At 40.3% G+C, this 20,140-nt stretch overlaps 1 protein-coding gene across 2 annotated transcripts in view; it reads right to left on the reverse strand.

Moving 5' to 3' along the window:
* Positions 1-20,140, reverse strand: part of ttf2 (transcription termination factor, RNA polymerase II) — a 98,612-nt gene that overhangs the window by 32,841 nt on the left and 45,631 nt on the right. For both annotated transcript variants that reach the window (XM_063050724.1, XM_063050723.1), the window contains exons 9-17: positions 17,569-17,650; positions 16,210-16,323; positions 10,718-10,868; positions 9,882-9,987; positions 7,725-7,924; positions 7,329-7,482; positions 3,040-3,131; positions 2,330-2,418; positions 14-141 (exon numbers count right to left, since the gene is read on the reverse strand). In XM_063050724.1, the coding sequence (XP_062906794.1) occupies positions 14-141; positions 2,330-2,418; positions 3,040-3,131; positions 7,329-7,482; positions 7,725-7,924; positions 9,882-9,987; positions 10,718-10,868; positions 16,210-16,323; positions 17,569-17,650 (1,116 nt within the window). The remainder of the gene's footprint in view (positions 1-13; positions 142-2,329; positions 2,419-3,039; positions 3,132-7,328; positions 7,483-7,724; positions 7,925-9,881; positions 9,988-10,717; positions 10,869-16,209; positions 16,324-17,568; positions 17,651-20,140) is intronic.

Genomic DNA, 20,140 nt, shown 5'->3' on the forward strand with positions numbered 1-20,140 from the left:
AACAATTTCTTACCGTCTTTAACAGAGATAGATGACAGCAACACTGCCGAAGTCTGAGCAGTGATGATAAGATGTGGACAGTGCTCAAAGTGGATGTGGCTTTTCCACCACTGACAGACTCAATACCGAACTGTTGACTAACTAAATAAAAGCAGAACACAAACAGAACATAGTTCATAGTTTTCTATAAATATGTTTGCATATTATATATAACTAAATTGCACTATATTTCTGGGATTTGAAGAGGATGTCTGTATATAGACTAGACCTTGAACATACTCTCTGTTAGGTTTGTCACATTAGTTCACCATTTGCACAAAACAGGTCTAACACACTATATGAAACTATATGCAATAAATCAAGTCTCACATCCGTACGAAAAAATCACTAGCAGTGATAACAGGGAGACAAAGATGCAAATAAAGACTGAATCTCTTAAAATGGGGTGAAATTAGCAATTCTAAGTATTGTAATCTGATGCCCGCACCAGCCAGAATGATTTCTTAAAGCTTCCAAGCAATAAGTATTTCATTATCCAGTAATGATTACTAGAAAAAAAAATCAAATAATTAAATAAAACTAAAACTTTCAAAGTGGTAGATTAGGCATATAACTATTAGTAGCACACCTTACTAATGAACATTCAGGAAGCAAACAAACTACATTCGAAGTAGAATTTTCTAACTTCTAACTCAGCTTAAAGATACTTCTCAAAGATATATAGTTTACTAGAAGAATAATATTACTAACTTAACAAAGACATTTTCCTCCTTCCTGACAATAGTGGGTCAAAGAGATTGTGGGATGGGTGATAGGGTTCCTGAACAATGCTTTGGGATCTTCGTCTGCAATGCTCCTGGTAAATGTCACAAATAAGAGGAGGGAGACCCCAGTGCTCCTCTTCATAGCTTTTGCTATCGTCTGTAGGGTCTTGCAGACTGATGCCTTGTGGTTGCCGTACCACACAATGATGTAGCCAGACAGGACACTTAATGGTGCTCCCGTAGAAAGTTGTTAGAATGGGGGTGCAGAGCATTGCACACCTCAATCTCCTCAGAAAGGGTGGATGCTGCTGTGCTTTCTTGACTAGTGAACTGCTGTGGGTCCAGGTTTGATCTTCCGTTATGTGCCTAACAAGGAACTTTGTGCTCTTCACATGTCAGAGCCACTGATGTGCAATGGTCAACCTGTGCCTTCCTGGGTCCACAATCATCTCGTCTTGCGGATGTTGAGACTTTGGTTGCCGTTCTCGCACCATCTGACATGCCTCTCAACCTCCTCTCTGTATGCCGACTCAACATTGTTGCTGATGAGGCCAACCACTGTAGCGTCATCACAAATTTGATCATGCGGTTTGAGCTGATTCTGGCAGTGCCGTCAAGGCAACAGCATGAACAAAAGTGGGCTGAGCACTGAGCACACAGCACCGGGGAGCATCAGTGTTCAGCGTGATGAAGCTTGAGATGTTGCAGCCAACTCAGACTGACTGAGGTCTTTCTGTGAAGAAGTCCAAGATCCAGATACAGAGAGGGGTGTTCAGTCCCAACAAGGACAGTTTATCCATCAGCCTCTGAGGGATGATAGCGTTAAATGCCGAGCTGAAGTCGATGAACAATATCTTGACATATGAGGCATTGTTTTCTAGATGGGACAGGATGGAGCGGAGGGCTGAAGCTATGGCATCATCAGTGGACTGGTTTGAGTGGTGGGGAACTGGAAAGGGTCAAGTGTAGCTGGAAGGCTACATATACAATAAATGTAATATTTCATTATAGTTAGATGCAGTAAATGCAATATTGAGGACGGCACTGGAAAGCAGGCAGATGTAGCAAATCCAAAGTAAATACAGAGAAGTGTAGTGTAATGGATCTGGTGCGCAAAGTGAAAACAGACACCGATAAGAAAGGTACATTTTAAAAAGGGTGTAGGGACTGAAATCAAAGCTATATTTACATAGGCTTTTGAAAATGGCATGACTGCCAAAAATCCAATTTGACTAAAGACCAAGATCCCATGTTATTCAGTGTTGCTCCTTACAATTAAACAAATGCCTGAAGAGGAGTACAATGGGTTGCCAATACCCCAGACTTATTCAGCACTCGATTTAGTGTTTTTTGAGGGGATGCAAATAGTTGACCTTTTAACGCTTCAGGTCCAAACTTTTTTGTCACAACTCCACAGATACTGTCTGACCTGCAGAATGTCAGTATCATTGCAGATGTTCCTTTTATGCTCTACTTCTAAACAGCCACAAAGTAACCAACCCCAAGATACTCAATTTGCTGTCAATTATTCACAAATGTCTATCTTTTAAAATTGGCTTTCTTACCTTTGCTGAAAGGATTATCTACCTGGGAGGATGAATCAGCTTTATGGTCTTTGCCCTCATGTCTCTTCAGATATGACTGCAAGGTTGACCTACATAAAGAAAAAGCTTTGAAACATTTACACAAATAATCTGTGTCTGAAAGTATCGCTGCATTTCTCATCAAAGGCCTGAAATGGATAACATTGTTAACTTTTATTTCATCGTTTGGTCCTTGAACAGAAGCAGAATATGTTTTGTGAGACTAAAAAGAAAGTCTTTTAACTATATTGTTGTTAAAATTACAGCACGGGAATAAAATATGGCAGTTCAACATGTATTGGAATACCACGTTAAAAAATGCACAGATCTTTTTCGTAAAAAAGAGTTTAAAAGTTGTAAATAAATAAAAAATGCACATATTTATGTACTTTGCCTTTGTCCAATTATAAAAAAGCTTCTAGATAAATATGCCTGGAAAATTTAGCAGCAGATGGGGCACCAGATGTATAACCCAGAGGTTGCTACGCATTATCTTGCATAATTGTGTTGTGCTTTTGATTTTACCGCCAGGATGACGCCTCTTTCTGGCAATCATACTTTGATCCAAAGAAAACTTAATCAGCAGGTTCCACTAAATTTGGCTGATAATAGACAGCATTATCCCAATAATAATGCAGTGAATAGTAGGAACAAGAGTGTATGCTGTTCAGCACACAACTCCTCAAACATACCTGGAACGAGCATACAGGACAGAATAAACTGCCTCCTCATCCTCTGATAGTTTTAGTCGATGACTTCGATTAAATCTTTGAGGCAAGACAACCTGTAAATAAATAATTTATTCATGAGCTAACTATTTACGACTCAAAAGAACCATCAGGCTGACAATTTTCAATTTATATTATCAGTTCTCATCAATCCTACTTGGTTTCAAAATTAACAAATTGTTCTTTGTAGTGAAAATTAAACTTTGCACTTATAACGATTTATGATCAGTTTGTTATATAAATACTGAGGCATCACCAGACTGTTCAACTGGAGATTGATGGCCTTGTACTATTTTTGCCATGACAAAGTTCAAAGATGAAGTTTTTCATACAATCCATTTTAATTCTGTTTAGAGATACAGCAGTGTTCTGGCTCTTTTGGGCCAACAAGCATGTGCCTCCCACTACACCCATATGACCAATTAACCTGACCCGTATATCTTTGGAATGTAGGAGGAAACTGGAGCACCTGGAGGAAATCCATGCAAGTCACTGGGAGTGGCGCAGTCAAACCCTGGTGGCTGGCGCTGTGGTAGCATTATGAGAGCTGCTATGCCAGCATGCCGCCCTTAATGACTTTGATGAGAGGATCCTGTGCACTGTAGGTGTGGCTTGCAGGTATAGCAAGCAATTTGGAAGGCTAATTGTATCACAAGGGAAAATGGAATAGCGAAGTTTTGGTCCAACCTGGAATACCAAGTACACTTTTAGTTATTACAGGTGGGGAAGGAAATATGGTTGCAGCCAAGTCAATTCCTGACATAAAGGGACTGATGCATGAAGGACAGTTGAACACACTGGCCTGTATTTCGTGCAGTTTTCAAAAATAGGAGGGGATTTTGCCGAAATACGCAATTTTGAGGTGGATTAACAAGGGTGGATGGCTCCCCCTAGTGGAGTATCCAAACCTGGGGACAACTTCAGAATGAGGGGTCAGACACGAGTAACAGTTTCTTCCCTTAGGCAGTCATGACTCACTGGCATTCTCTACCTCAGAGAGCTGAGGAGGCAAACATTATTCCAGGCAAAGAGAGTCAAGACAATCAGGGAGAGCACAGGAAAGTGACTGGATCAGCCACAATTTTACTCACTTCTTATGCGCTCTCAAAAGACGAAACTTTTAATTAAAATTCCATTTTCATTGATTTTTAAAGCACAAAGCTAAAACAGGCTGTTCCAAATTAACTGCTGAAAGCTTGTCAAATAAATGTTGCTAATTGTTACATCTAAACTACAATATGCAGACAAGTGCCGGCCTTAAGCCAAATCCACAGACACTGTCCCTTTATGTCAGCATTGACTTTGATGTTTGAAACAGCAAATCACTGTTTAGCTTAGCTTTATTGGTCACCTGTACATCGAAACATACAGTGAAATGTGCCGCTCGTGCCAAATCCAATCAGTGAGGATTGTGCAAGTGTCGCCACATTTCTGGTGCCAACTTAGCACTCACACAACTCACTAACCCTGGACCAATCCATGCCAAATTAGCGTAAACCCACCCGAACAACTCTAGCCCACAAGGATATTGGATCCCTCAGGTCAGGTGTATACGTGGCCCCTTGTACAGCAATAACTTCAACCAAATGTTTCTAGTAACTGTTGATCAGTTCTGCACATCAGCATTACCCCTCTTGGAACCCTGTACCAACCTGACCTTCCCAAATCTACCTGCATATTGAAATCCCTCATGACTATTGCAACATTGCCTTTTTGGCATGCATTTTCTATCTCCAGTTATTACTTGTAGACCGTATCCTCAGTACTGTCTGGGGGTCTGTATATAATTCTCATCAGGATCTTTTTAGCCTTGCAGTTTCTTAACTCTATCCACAATGCTTCGACATCTTCTGACCCTATGTCACCTCTTTCTAATGATTTAATTTCATTTTTTACTAACAGAGCAAAGCTACACTTCTGCCTTCCTGCCTATCCTTTCGATACAATGAGTACCCTTGGACATTAAGCTCCCAGCTATAATCTTTCAGCCACAATTCAGTATGCCTGCAACATCATACTTGCTAATCTGTAACTGTGCTATGAGTTCAGTGACCTTAATCCATTTACTGTGCACATTCAAATATAACACCTTTAGTCCTGTATTCACTCTATTCAATTTTGTCTCCATTTTACGTTACAATTCATCCTGTTGACTGCAATTTTGCCCTATCAACAACATCTCCCTGCTAGAAGTCTCACTACGCATTGCCTCTGTTTGTAAACCAACTACCTCATGAAAGAAGAAACTCTTCTTGGGCTTCCAGTCCGGTATAGGTATCCATTATACCCGACATTTTGATGACAAACTCTGTCAGGGATGAAGATGGAGTTTGTTATCAAAATGTCGGTTTTAATCGATACCCGTACCCGACTAGAAGCCTGAGAAGAGTTTATTCATCATATACGATAGGAAAGCACTAGATCCTTTTTCAACTACTTCATTTCAGCACTATGGCTCTGGTTCCCGTCCATGACAAATTAGTTTAAATCCACCCGAACAACTCTAGCTCACAAAGATATTGTACCCCCTCGGGTTCAAGTATAATCTGTCCCTTTTGTACAGGTCATACCTTCCCCAGAGATTCCAATGATCACAAATCTGAACCCCTGGCATCTGCACCAGTTCCTCAGCCACACATTTACCTGCCAAATCATTCTATTCTTACCCTCACTGGCACGTGGCACAGAGGTTACTACCCTGGAGGTCCTGTTTCTCAGCTTTCTCTAAAATCTGTCTTCAGGACCTCCTCACCTCGTCTACCTATTGTATTGGTACCAATATGTATCAAGACTTCTGGTTGCTCATCCTCGCCCTTGACAATGCCGTGGACATAATCTGAGACATTCCTCATCCTGCCACCAGGGAGGCAACATACCATCTGGATATCTCTATTGCGTCCACATGAACTTCATCTCTACCCTCATTTATGTTGTTGCTGTTGAGTATCGTCGATCAACTCAAGGTGAACCTATAGATAGTGTATTTGTCCACAGGGCTTTCATGGTATGATATAGAAGTAGATTGCCAGGCCTTTCTTCCGTGCGGATATTGGTTCTGCTCCAATCGGAGTACAACCAGTCTCCCTTGTACGGGTCATCCTTTCCCCAGAAAAGATTCCAATGATCCAAGAACCTGAAACCCTGTCCCTTCACCATCACCGCAGCCACTCATTCATCAGTGCTATCACCCCATTCCTACCTGCACTAGCTGGGGCAATGGGAGTAATCTGGAGATTACAACCTTGGAGGTCCTTCTCTTCAGCCTCCTTCCTAACTCTATATACTCACTGTGTAGGGCCTCTTCCCCATTTCTGCCTATGTCATTGGTGTCAATATGCACAATGACCTCTGGCTGTTTCCCCTCCCCCTTAAGAATAGTCTGCAGCCGCTCCAATCACGGACCCTAGCACCTGAGAGGCAAACAACATCCTGGTGTTCCTTCTGTGGCCACAGAACCTTCTTTCTGTTCCCCTATCGAGTCCCCTATAACTACCGCACTGCCTGACTTTACCCTTCCCTGTCGAGCCTCTGGGCTGGCCACAGTCCCAGCAACCTGGCTGCTGCTGCCATGATCTAATGGGTCATCCCCCCCCCCGCCACAGAATCCAAAGGGGTACACTTGTTGCTGAGGGGACTGGCCACAGGAGACCCTGGACTAACTTCTTAATCCCCCTACCCCTCCCGGTGGTCACCTGTCTTCTGTCCAAAACCTGTACTCTGGGTGTGACCACCTCTTCAAAAGTCTCATCCATAATATCTTCAGCCACCCGAACAATTCTGAGTACATCCAATTCCAGCTGCAACCCCTTGACCCAGTCAGTCAGGTGCTGAAGTTGGGTGCACTTCCCGTAGATGTAGTCATCAGGGAAACTGCCAGGTATCCTGAATTCCCACATCCGACAGGAGGAGCATTTCATCCTGACTACTCTATACTAAAAAAAAGAACAGGCTTACCCCTTCTTAAAGCCTTCACATTCTATCACTGGCACACTCTGACAATGGCCACTCTGCTTAAGCCTACCCTCCTTTTATTTGCAGCTGAGCTTTAGGCCTCTGGCACCAGCACTTTCTGCGCCAGCGCAGCTGAAAAAGAGTGGCCTTGCCCAAATCTGCTCTTTTTATCCTCTCTCTCCCAAAACTGGTGGGGCTTTTAGAGTTGGTTAAAAAGTCAGTACAACATTGTGTGCAAAGGCCCTACACTGTGCTACAATGTTCTATGTTCTAAAACTGGAAAGTCTGAACAGCCAACATACCAGAGGCTTGCCACTGGAGTCAAGTTGGTCCTTATTTCTTCGCAATAGAAGGCTTTTGGTGATGATGTTGAGGCGTTCACCACCCTTCCTAGTCCCATTATCAACTTGATTCTTCCAAAGCTTAAAATCATCAAATGGGGAGCAGTGAAGGAATCTGAAAAAAGGGCAGTTTAGAAAGATGAACAATTATAATTGGCTCAGCTGCATAGTTAGCTTCAATTAACAAGGCAAAGATATGGGGGTCATATTTTTAAAAAATGCTTAAAGGAAGAGAACATATTGAGAATTTTCCAGAATAAACTTGAAATAATCTAGTTATTAATGCAGATAACACAAATAAAATTTGAAACAAATTTAAAAACAAAGCATGAAAATTGCTCTGGCTTGTCATCTTACTTGAGCAAGGAGTACATATCCAGAAGGTTGTTTTGTATTGGTGTTCCTGTGATTGCCCAGCGAGTTCCAGCTTTGAGTTTACATACTGCTATTGATGTTTGAACTTGGGGGTTTTTAATGTTGTGAGCTTCATCCAGGATGATCCGAGACCAAGATATCTTCAGTAGAGGTGAATGAGAGGATTCTGGTTTAACTGAAGACTGAAAACAGCATAACAGCAGAAATGATTTTTCAATGGAACACAGTTACATATAGATGATCAACAAATTACTTACTTTCATTGAATTATCCCAAAAGAGTTTAGGATATGGAAGCAAATATTAGATATCTCCCTTACTAACATAATTATAATATACTCAATCCACCCTTCTTAGAAGTTACTTAAAGTGTTATCTCACTAAAAATTCTACAGATGCTTAAATTAAAAAAAAAATTCTGATGTACAGTGCCTATAAAAGGTATTCATCACCCCTCAGAAGTTTTCATGTTTTATTGTTTTGCAACATTGAATCACAGTAGATTTAATTTGGCTTTTTTTGACACTGAACAACAGAAAAAGTCTTTTTCGTGTCAAAGTGAAAACAGATCTGTACAAAGTGATCTAAATTAATTGCAAATATAAAAACACAAAATAATTGATTGCATAAATATTCACTCCCTTCAAGTCAGTATTTAGTAGATGCACCTTTGGCAGCAATTACAGCCTTGAGTCTATGTGGATAGGTCTCTATCAGTTTTGCACATCTGGCCACTGCAATTTTTCCCCCTTCTTCTGTACAAAACTACCCAAACTCTGTCAGATTGCATGGGGATTGTGAGTGAACAGCCCTTTTCAAATCCAGCCACAAATTCTCAGTTGGATTGAGGGCTGGACTCTGACTTGGCCACTCCAGACATTAACTTTCTTGTTTTTAAACCATTCCTGCGTAGCTTTGGCTTTATGCTTGGGGTCACTGTCTTGCTGCAAAACAAATCTTCTCCCAAATCCCAGTTCTCTTGCAGACTGCATCAGGTTTTCTTCCAGGACTTCCCTGTATTTTGCTGCATTCATTCTACCTTCTACCTTCACAGGCCTTCCAGGGCCTGCTGCAGTGAAGCAACCCCACAGCATGATGCAGCCACCACCATGCTTCACAGTAGGGATGGTGTGGTTTTGATGATGTGCAGTGTTTGGCTTACACCAAACATAGCGTTTAGTCTGATGGCCAAAAAGCTCGGTTTTGATTTCATCAGACCATAGAACCTTCTTCCAGCTGAATTCAGAGTTTCCCACATGCCTTCTGGCAAACTCTAGCCGAGATTTCATGTGAGTCTTTTTTTCCGAACAGTGGCTCTCTCTTTATCAGTCTCCCAAAAAGCTGCAACTGGTGAAGCACCCGAGTAACAGTTTTGTATGCGCAGTCTCTCCCATCTTACTGAAGCTTGTGATTCCTCCAGAGTTGCCATAGGTCTCTTGGTGGCCTGCCTCACTAGTCCCCTTCTTACAGTCACTGAGCCTTTGAGGACAACCTGCTCAAGGCAGATTTACAGCTGTGCCATATTCTTTCCATTTCCTGATGATTGACTTAACTGTACTCCAAGTGATACTCAGTGATTTGGAAATATTCTTGTATCCATCTCCTGACCTGGGCTTTCTCAATAACATTTTTGCGGAGTTGCTCGGAGTGTTCTTTTGCCTTCATGTGTAGTTTTTGCCAGGATAATGACTCACCAGCAGTTGGACCTTCCAGATACAGGTGTATTTTTACTACAATCAACTGAAACACTCTGACTACACACACGTCTCCAAAACCAGATCTCCATTTAACTAATTATGTGACTTCTAAAACTAATTGGCTGCACCAGTGATGATTTGATACATCATATTAAGGCGGGGGGGGGGGTGAATACTTAATACAATCAATTATTTTGTGTTTTATATTTGTAGTTAATTTGGATCACTTTGTAGAGATCTTTTTTCACTTGACACAGTGTCAAGAAAAAATGCCAAACAATGTTGTAAAACAACAAAAAATGAAAACTTTTTATAGGCTTTGCCTGTTAGTATGTGACTTTCCCAGTAAGAAGCAATAACAGAGTGCACATAAAATTAGTTATCCATCAAGATGGTTCTCTTCAAAGTACCCATGGCATCATGAACCATAACCCTTAACTTACAGATGCTCCTTCATCTTTGGCTGCACATTTTCCTTTTTCATTCTTCACTGGGATCTCCTTTGCAACAAGACTATATGTCGTTATAACAACATCAAATTCTGAAAGCCTAAAGAAAAATTTCAATAGCCTGGATTATGATTAATAAAATAATGCCATAGCACTTGTTTCATTTCCACTTTCCATATGTCCCTTAATGTCTACTTACCCGAGCCAAGTGAGATATTCCTTCTAGCTTGCTTATTTCTTCCTACTGGCTTTATTGTTCAATTGCTGGAGCAAACAAATGTCTTGGTGTTCTATGAAGCCACAGATTCACTTTATTATTCATTCCCCAACGTTGGGAATGAGAAAGCGGCAAGTGGCCTTGCCTAATGCTTTCCTCGAAGAAAATTTATGGAAATTTTGGGGTATTATATTACTGTGTGGCTTAATCTATATGCACAGATGAACACAGCTGTGCATCTTCAACTTTACAAACCTAATTTTACACGAATGTTAATAAAATCATTTAGAATCAGTTTACCAATTATTTGGTTAATTTACTATACTAACACAGACTGATCTGTAATTGTATTTAACATAATTAATTGTAACTGATTTATTACTGCCACATTTACTGAGATAACAGTGAGAAGCTTGAATTGCATATTATTCATTCAGATCAATTCATTACCCAGGGACTCGGAATTCATAAAGATCATGAACAAATATATAACAAACGCCGACTAAACGTTACACTAAAAAGAAAGTTGAATGTACAATGCTGTCTAAAACATTTTTACAATAGGACAGTAAATGCATTTAAGAATAGGGAGAAGAATGCCAGAGGTACTCACAGCTTTGCTGATTTCTCTCTGCTGGAGCCATGGTACATGTATATACTTAGTTTATTCTTACAGACATGCCGTTCAATTTCCATTTTCCAGTGGTGGATTAGAGATGCCGGACAAATAACGAGTGTTCCATTGGAGACAGCAAGAGGACTTTCTGTTGGAAAGCAGATATTTAAATGAAATGTGAAACATGATTGCAACATGACAAAAGAAATTGAAAATTCTTGGATTTGCAAGAAATCACATCAATGCCGTGCTGCAATGGGGGAAAACTTCACTCTACAATTAATTATGGGATCTTTAAGGGTAAATAGTAGACAAACAAGAAAACTCAGCATTTCTAAAATTTGTGAATATCAAATTGTTTACATCTTACAGCTTAGATAAAATAATACAAACCATTACAAACTATAAGCAGTCACAAACAAGAGATTCAGCAGATGCCACACACACACACACACACACACACAAAATGCAGGTCAGGCAGCATCTGTGGAGGGGAAGAGAATAACAAGTAGGGCTGACACCTTTCATCAGACAGAATATGAGGTGTTGTTCCTCCAGCTGAGTTTGGCTTCATCGTGGCAGTAGAGGTGGCCATGGACAACATGTCAGAATGAGAATTGAAAAGGGTAGCCAGCGGGAGATCTTGCCTTTTGTGGCGGAGAGAGCAAAGGTGCTCATTGAAACAATTCCCCAATCTGCATAGGGTCTCACTCACGTAGAAGCAGCTTCTCAGGGAGCACCAGATACAATAGATAAACCTAACAAATTCACAGAGGAACGCATTTTGGTGGACCACTTCACTGAGCACCTTCACTCTGTCCACTGGTAAATCTTATAATCATCTCCCCCTTCTCCCTGTTCTTTCTCCATTTCCTATTCCAGTTATCCTCTCTCTCCCCCCTTCTATTCTCACTTGCCCATCATCTTCCTCTGGTTCTGCTCTTCATTCCCTTCCTTCCATAGTCCACTGTCTTCTCCTATTAAATTCTCGCTTCTTCTACAGCTCTTTACCTCTTCCACCAACCAGCTTCTTACTTCATCCTCTCTGCCCACCCACCTACCTTCCCCATCACCAGATTTCACTGGTCTCCTGCCTACTTGTACTACTTCTTACTCTGGCTTCTGCCCCCTTCCTTTCCAACCCCGATGAAGGGGATCAGCCTAAAACGATGACTGTTTTTTCCCCTTCATAGATGCTGTCTGACATGCCAAGTTCCTCCAGTACTTTGTGTGTTGTTCAAACTTTAAACAATATCAGACTTAAATGTTTGAATTTTTACTAAACAAGTTGTAAAGTAAAATGGAGACAAGTTTATAAACAAAACAATTCAAGCAGAATGTTTCTAAATTGCCATATAGATGAAGTAAATCTCTGAGAGTACATTGGTCTCCAATAGTACCAGCTTTGTGAGTCATTAACAAAGGCAAAAAAAAACTAAATTTTCTACAATAACAGACAACAAAAACATGCAGTGGCATAGAAAAGTTTGGGCACACCTGGTCAAAATTTCTGTTACTGTGAATAGTTAAGTAGAAGATGAACTGATCTCCAGAAGTCATAAAGTTAAAGATGAAACATTCTTTTCAACATTAGTGTATTATTTTTGTTTTGTACAATTTTAGAGTGGGGGAAAAAAGGAAAGAAGCATATGCAAAAGTATGGGCACCCCAAGAGATTTGAGCTCTCAAATAACTTTTACCAACGTCTCAGACCTTAATTAGCTTGTTAGGGCTATGGCTTGTTCACAGTCATCGTTAGGAAAGGCCAGGTGATGCAAATTTCAAAGCTTTATAAATACCCTGACTCCTCAAACCTTGACCCAACAATCAGCAGCCATGGGCTCCTCTAAGCAGCTGCCTAGCACTCTGAAAATGAAAATAAATGATGCCCACAAAGCAGGGGAAGGCTATAAGAAGATAGCAAAGCGTTTTCAGGTAGCTGTTTCCTCAGTTACTTTTATACTTTATTGTCACCGAACAATTAATACTAGAACGTACAATCATCACAGTGATATTTGATTTTGTGCTTTGCGCTCCCTGGAGTACAAATCCATAGTAAATATTAAAAATTTAAATTATAAATCATAAATAGAAAAGAGAAAGTAAGGTAGTGCAAAAAAAAACTGAGAGGGAGGTCCGGATATTTGGAGGGTACAACCCAGATCCGGGTCAGGATCAGTTCAGCAGTCTTATCAAAGTTGGAAAGAAGCTGTTCCCAAATCTGGCCGTACGAGTCTTCAAACTCCTGAGCCTTCTCCCAGAGGGAAGAGTGATGAAAAGTGTGTTGGCTGGGTGGGTCGTGTCCTTGATTATCCTGGCAGCACTGCTCCGATAGTGTGTGATGTAAAGTGAGTCCAAGGACGGAAGATTGGTTTGTGTGATGTGCTGGGCTGTGTTCACGATCTTCTGCAGCTTCTTCTGGTCTTGGACAGGACAACTTCCGTACCAGGTTGTGATGCACCCTAGAAGAATGCTTTCTACGGTGCATCTATAAAAATTAGTGAGGTGTTTTAGGGAACAGGCCAAATTTCTTTAGTTCTCTCAGGAAGTAAAGGTGCTGGTGGGCCTTCTTGGCAGTGGACTCTGCTTGATTGGACCAAGTCAGGTCATTTGTGATATTGACCCCGAGGAACTTAAAGCTTTTGACCTGTTCCACTTGTGCACCACCAATGTAAATGGGGTCGTGCGGTCCGCTACTCCTTCTGAAGTCAACAACCAATTCCTTCGTCTTGCTGACATTGAGGAATAGGTTATTGTCTTTGCACCATGCCACCAGGTTCTTAATTTCCTCTCTGTACTCAAACTCATCATTACCTGAGATATGGCCTACAACTGTGGTGTCATCAGCAAACTTATATATTGAGTTCGATGGAAACTTGGCTACACAATCATAGGTGTACAGTGAGTACAGCAGGGGGCTGAGTACACAGTCTTATGGGGCACCAGTGCTCAGAGTGATTGTAGAGGAGAGCTTGTTCCCTATTTTTACAGCCTGGGTCCTGTCTGTGAGAAAGTTGAAGGTCCAACTACCGATCTGAGTGCTAAGGCCCAGGTTCCGGAGCTTAGGAATCAGTTTATTTGGAATGATGGTATTAAAGGCAGAGCTGTAGTCAATGAAAAGGAGCCTTACATATGCGTCTTTATTCTCCAGGTGTTCTAAGGAGGAATGTACGGCCAGAGAGATGGCATCTGCCGTTGACCTGTTGCTCCGGTAGGCAAATTGCAAAGCGTCAAGTTCGTAATATAATTAAGAAATGGCAGTTAACAGGAACAGTGGAGGTCAAGTTGAGGTCTGGAAGACCAAGAAAACTTTCCAAGAGAACTGCTCGTAGGATTGCTAGAAAGGCAAATCAAAACCCCCATTTGACTGTAAAAGACCTTCAGGAAGATTTAGCAGACTCTGGAGTGGTGGTGCACTGTTCCACTGTGCAGCGACACCCGCACAAATATGACCTTCATGGAAGAGTCATCAGAAGAAAACCTTTCCTGCGTCCTCACCACAAAATTCAGTGTCAAAAGTTTGCAAAGGAACATCTAAACAAGCCTGATGCATTTTGCAAACAAGTCCTGTGGACTGATGAAGTTAAAATAGAACTTTTTGGCTGCAATGAGCAAAGGTATGTTTGGAGAAAAAAGGGTGCAGTATTTCATGAAAATAAAATCTCTCCAACTGTTAAGCACGGAGGTGTATTGATCATGCTTTGGGCTTGTGTTGCAGCCAGTGGCACAGGGAACATTTCACTGGTAGAGAGAAGAATGAATTCTATTAAATACCAGCAAATTCTGGAAGCAAACATCACCCTGTCTGTAAAAAAGATGAAGATGAAGAGGATGGCTTCTACAACAGGATAATGATCCTAAACACACCTCAAAATCCACAATGGACTACCTCAAGAGGTGCAAGCTGAAGGTTTTGCCATGGCCCTCCCAGTCCCCTGACCTAAACATCATCGAGAATCTGTGGATAGACCTCAAAAGAGCAGTGCATGCAAGACGGCCCAAGAATCTCACAGAACTAGAAGCCTTTTGCAAGGAAGAATGGGCGAAAATCCCCCAAACAAGAATTGAAAGACTCTTAGCTGGCTACAGAAAACACAGGACAAACCAAGACCAAAACTGGCAAAACCACATAATTATAACATATAGTTACAACAGTGCAAAGCAATACCATAATTTGATTAAGAGCAGACCATGGGCACGGTAAAAGTAAGTCTCAAAGTCCCGATAGACTCATCATCTCACGCAGGCGGCAGAAGGGAGAAACTCTCCCTGCCGTGAACCTCCAAGCGCCACCAACTTGCCGATGCAGCACCATTGGAAGCACCAGACCGGAGTGGACTCTGAGTCCGTCCGAAAACTTCGAGCCTCCGACCAGCCCTCCGACACTGAGGACCGAGAACCATCTCTGCCGAGCGCTTCGACCCCGCCCTGGCCGCCGAGCAGCAACTAAAGCTGAGGACTCAGGGCCTTTCCCGACGGAGATTCTGGATCACACAGTAGCAGCAGCAGCGAAGCAGGCATTTCAGAAGTTTCACCAGATGTTCCTCCGTGCTCTCCTGTCCGTCTCCATCAAATCAAGATTGTGCACGGCACCCTACTTGACAAATAACAGACATCACCACTGGAGTGGCCGCTGCAAGATGTGTCGCGCTGCCATCTTCCCTTCTCATTATACATTTTTTAAAGAAACTACATCCACTAATCTGGTTAAAGATGGTCAGTAATGCTGATTCAGATTTTTAAATTATGTCTCCAGATCGACATAAAAAGACACTTATTTATCATGTTGGTTCTTTTTTGTTAAGTTTAAATTGCTTTTTATCACTTCCCCTCACTTCATTAAAATATAAGCTTGGATTCATAGAATGCCACTGTGCTCACCACCAAAAGTTCTTACTTAATGCTTACCTGTGAGCGTTCATAACTGAGACAGACAAGACATCTACTGAAATAACTTAAGTACACGTGCACAAGAGCACATGCATTCAGGTAGTACGTTTGTACAATGCCAAGATATCAGGGTGTCCTAAAGCACGTCACAGTGAATATTTTTCTTTTGATGTACAGTAGTCTCTCGCTGTATCAGCTTATTTGCATGTTTTGACAACGCAGTGCAGCGTTTTGACCAGGACACCTAAAGAACTTAAAGCTTATATTTTAATACCAACACAGGATTCTTTGCGCACAAGCTGTCAGTTTAGCATTTCACTGGGAAGGCAGGACTTCAAACATCAGTTAAGACATTGAAATGTGTCAGTCTATGTTGATCAGATTCTGGTGTAGTACATGAATCCATAAGCCTCCAAATCAAATGCAATGATGCCATCACTAAACCAAATATCACCTTCTTAAGTAAGAAGCTCCACTGTGGTGGTTTATTAAGGAAGGAATAATGGGATTCTCTTTGAAAATTAACATGACATTGGTAACCTACAGTAAGTGTTCTTTTATGTTTGTTTTTAAATCATTGATTTTCCTCTGCAACTTACCCGTTTTAGAGAGCCACTCCTCTGAATGTTTCTCTTTCTCCTTTTTCTCCTTATAACATTGTGCTAAGATGAGTGCAATCATTGTGAGAGTTTTCCCTAAACCCATGTCATCTGCTGTAAGAATAAGAAAGCAAATATAAACTTGACAAAATCTACGAAAAAGGGACAAAGATCCTATTCCAGTGCAGGCAGGGGGAATTTTGGTGCAAGCAACTAATCTGTGTATCATTCTTTTTTCTATTGGAATACATTAAATAAAGCACCAAAGAAATCTGTTTTCACTGTGGAGAGAGTAATGAAGAAGGGTTAGCTGCAACAAAATAAGAAGCTCATCATTTAAAACTGAGGTACATACGATTTGTTTTCTCTCAAATGAGAGCAAGTCTCCACAATTCTCTGTCCCCTTGGGTAGTAGAAGCCAGGTCATTAGATATACAAGGCAGAGATGGATAAAAGATTGAGGAACCAATGTTATGGGGACCTGGCACAGGAGAGGACTTGAGGCAAGCATAGATCAGCCAAGAGCATATTGAATAGTAGGGCAGGTCTGAGGACCTAGTCCTGTTCCTATTTTCTTGTGTTCTCATTTTTATGCCAGCAAATAGCGAAATAATACATTTCCCTTATGAAAGGGAAATAGCAAGTGATTGCAGGATTTGGAAGGACAATACAAATTGTTTGTAATTCTGCCAATCAAGAAATGGAGTATGTGATTTGTTAAAAAATAAATTTATCTACATATTTAATTTACAGCATTAACATCTAAACCTATAAAGATTTAATACTTAAGCAATAAAAAGGTGCTAAGGAAACATTTACAAAACAATCTCCAACTCCAAAGGCAATTATTGGGTTAAAAACTTAATTATTTCCAATGAGACCAACTTGAATTCTTAAGAATACCACTGGATTGAAAAAAGTCCAAACTTGGCTGAACAAATGTTTGAATAAGGCAAGTTCTTTACATACATCTTTGTTCTATGTATAACTTTAACAGTACATGTGCGGATACGTCTCACTTCCCTCAAAAGCCTAATAACTTTAAACACCGGATAAGCACATTTTGTAAAATTTCTTAAGCAGACCATCAAATAGAAGTATCCACCTAGAGTTATTTTGAATATTTAGATTCAATTACTTCAAGATATTAAATATCTTGGCAGTAAATGACAAGAGGATTATGCCACCTAACACATGTTATTACAAAACAATACATTATTTAAGCTGAGATAAGCAATGTCACAAGAGTGCCACATCTGCTACTGAGTATTTTATTTTGGCCTTGATACAAATTACACCCTCCTGAATGTTCTTCATAAGTGGCTCACATTTCAAAACTTTTCGAGGAGGCATTCTTACCCAGTATACCACCAGGTGGTTTTTGCTTCTCCCGCCAGAGTAACCAAGCCAATGCTTGTTTCTGATGAACTAGTAGTGGGACCTGTGAAGATATATAGGTTTCAAATAATACTTAATGCTTTGCATTTCAAATACATATTTCAACTTATTAAAGTTGGATAAACAGTGAGACCCTTGCTTATGTGACACAGGCACACAGCCTTAGTTTCAAACTGTAGCGGTTTGATCCACCTCATGATTTGAGCTCTGTAATATTGTAAATGACTATCTTCTGTTGCACAATAACCGAACCTACAGCTTGTACATTCTTCATCTTTGTAAAGAATAGAATTGAGGATGTAAAGGGGAAATTTAGGAATTTTGTTAGTCTTGATTTGCCAGTTACTGTTATCTGCTGGTTTTCAAAATATTGTAAATGGGTGTAAGCAAATTAGATGATAATGAAGAAAGTCTGTTGCGTTTTCTATTATTACATTTCGAAGAGGCAGATTATTTTAATTGCTGTTGTTTTGTGCACTATAGAACAATTCATTGCAAATGTGTACTAAATATAAAATGTTACAAGTTTTATCTGCCTGATTTGGTGGCCCACAGACAACTGTCTGTAGAATTACTCAACGCCAGCAGATGCAACATTTCTTTCTCTCTCCTCTACACCGTTCTCCCCCCTGTCACTCCCAGGCAGATTCCCAGATTCAGCCAGAAATCCTGTCAGGAACCTATTCAACAGAAATTAAATGGGTTGATTTGGGATTATCTTCCCAGATCAAATGAATGATCCTAAGAGAAAGAGATTCAGCTCCACATGATGAGTAAACTGATCATTATTCTATGATAACGAAATTAAATGTCTCACTGTTCACTGTGGCTTTGTTTTAGTCTCGTGTAATACCTAGAACACAAGAATTAGATTTAGATATGATGTTATGTGATTCCATACGTTAGTCTGGATACTGTAAAGTTTGAATATAGGTAATCTTTTTGGGGTTTTTAAAAATGGAAGGAAATGTAAAGCAATCTTGGCATTTCACAACAATGTGATATAGATCTGTGATTGAGAAATCTGCTAGAGGTTCATCTACTTTGTTTTTTGTTATTCTTTTCCCAAATAAGGGAGCACATAAGAAAGTTAATTACCTAGTTAGCCTGACAGTTATGGTCAAACCAAGCACGATCAGCACATGTAGCTTTGAATTGCTTGAAAAAACTTTCCCACTGAACCTATACATAATGGTGTATTTATGTGAGATTGTCAATTTGTATTCATTTGCAAATAATTATGGAATTCTCACTCGTATGATTCAGCAATAGGATAATACTGCAATAGCCTGTTTCAGAGAGCAACTCTTTGGCCAACAGACTGAGGAAATCTTTAACTTGTATTTGACTTTTGGTTGGCATCTCTCATCTCTCTGATAATTGCACTTTATGGAACCAATGTAGGATAATGTACAGCATTTACACTGTACATTAGACTTGTGTAATACCTACAACACAAGAATTAGGTTTAGATATAATGAAATGTGATTTCATGTATTAGACTTGTCATTGTAAAATTTGGATATAGATGCTACAGAAGACAGCTGCTGATAGATTGGTTATAATCAAAGCAACTCCTTTAACCCTTTCTTAGTGGTTTACTTATACTGACACTACAGGTCAGAGAGATGGGGAAGCAGTACCTGTACTTGGGAAGGGAATAATCCAACAACTCTACTTAACTGTGGTGATAGCATTGTTGCTGAAGGTTAAAATAGATTAAAGGTAGTTGTCTCTGCCCCTTGCATACATGTCCCTGTCCTATGTCATTGGCTATATTTAAAGTCGAGGTTGATAGGTTCTTGATTAGTAAGGGGTCAAAGTTTACAGGAAGAAGGCAAGAGAACAGGATTGTGAGGGACAATAAATCAACAATGATGAAGTAGCGGAGCAGACTCGATGGGCCAAATGGCCCAATTCTGCTCCTATGTCTTGTGGTCTAAAGCAAGGTCACGGATTAACACATCAGCTGTTTTAGCATATTATACCCTTCTAGTTCAATGTCAAATTTTAAATTCTTAGATATTCTATATTCCTAGCACAGTCTTTGGTAATTTCAAGTGAATTTTCTTTGATACACAGCCATGATCTTTTGTTTCTTAAATTGTCCTATTACCCTCTTTCTCTTTGAGTCATCCTCTCTTTTTGTCATTTAATCTCTCCTACCTTCAACACCATCAGAGACTTGTTTACTCCTCTCATCCCCCAGTTTTCTGCATCTTAATAAAAAAATCAGTCTAGCTTTTCCATGTTCTGATGAAGTCTTCAACTTAAGACATACTCTCTCCGTTACACGCCCAATCGAATATTTCCAGCATGTTGATTTTATTTTAAGTATATGTGCTATTTAAGCAGATGTGTAGTAAAAACACACAAAGTCTGCTAGGTTTATAACTCGTAATGCCACGACCTGAGAAAATCTACTGCGTATAATCTGCACAGAACTGATTCAATTTGGAACACTGTTGACGACATTATCTAGTACTTCTATTAAAGTTGTTGCAGTTTGAACCAAAACCATAAATAGAGAATA

This window comes from Mobula hypostoma, chromosome 6, assembly GCF_963921235.1.
Source record: "Mobula hypostoma chromosome 6, sMobHyp1.1, whole genome shotgun sequence".
Taxonomy (NCBI): domain Eukaryota; kingdom Metazoa; phylum Chordata; class Chondrichthyes; order Myliobatiformes; family Myliobatidae; genus Mobula; species Mobula hypostoma.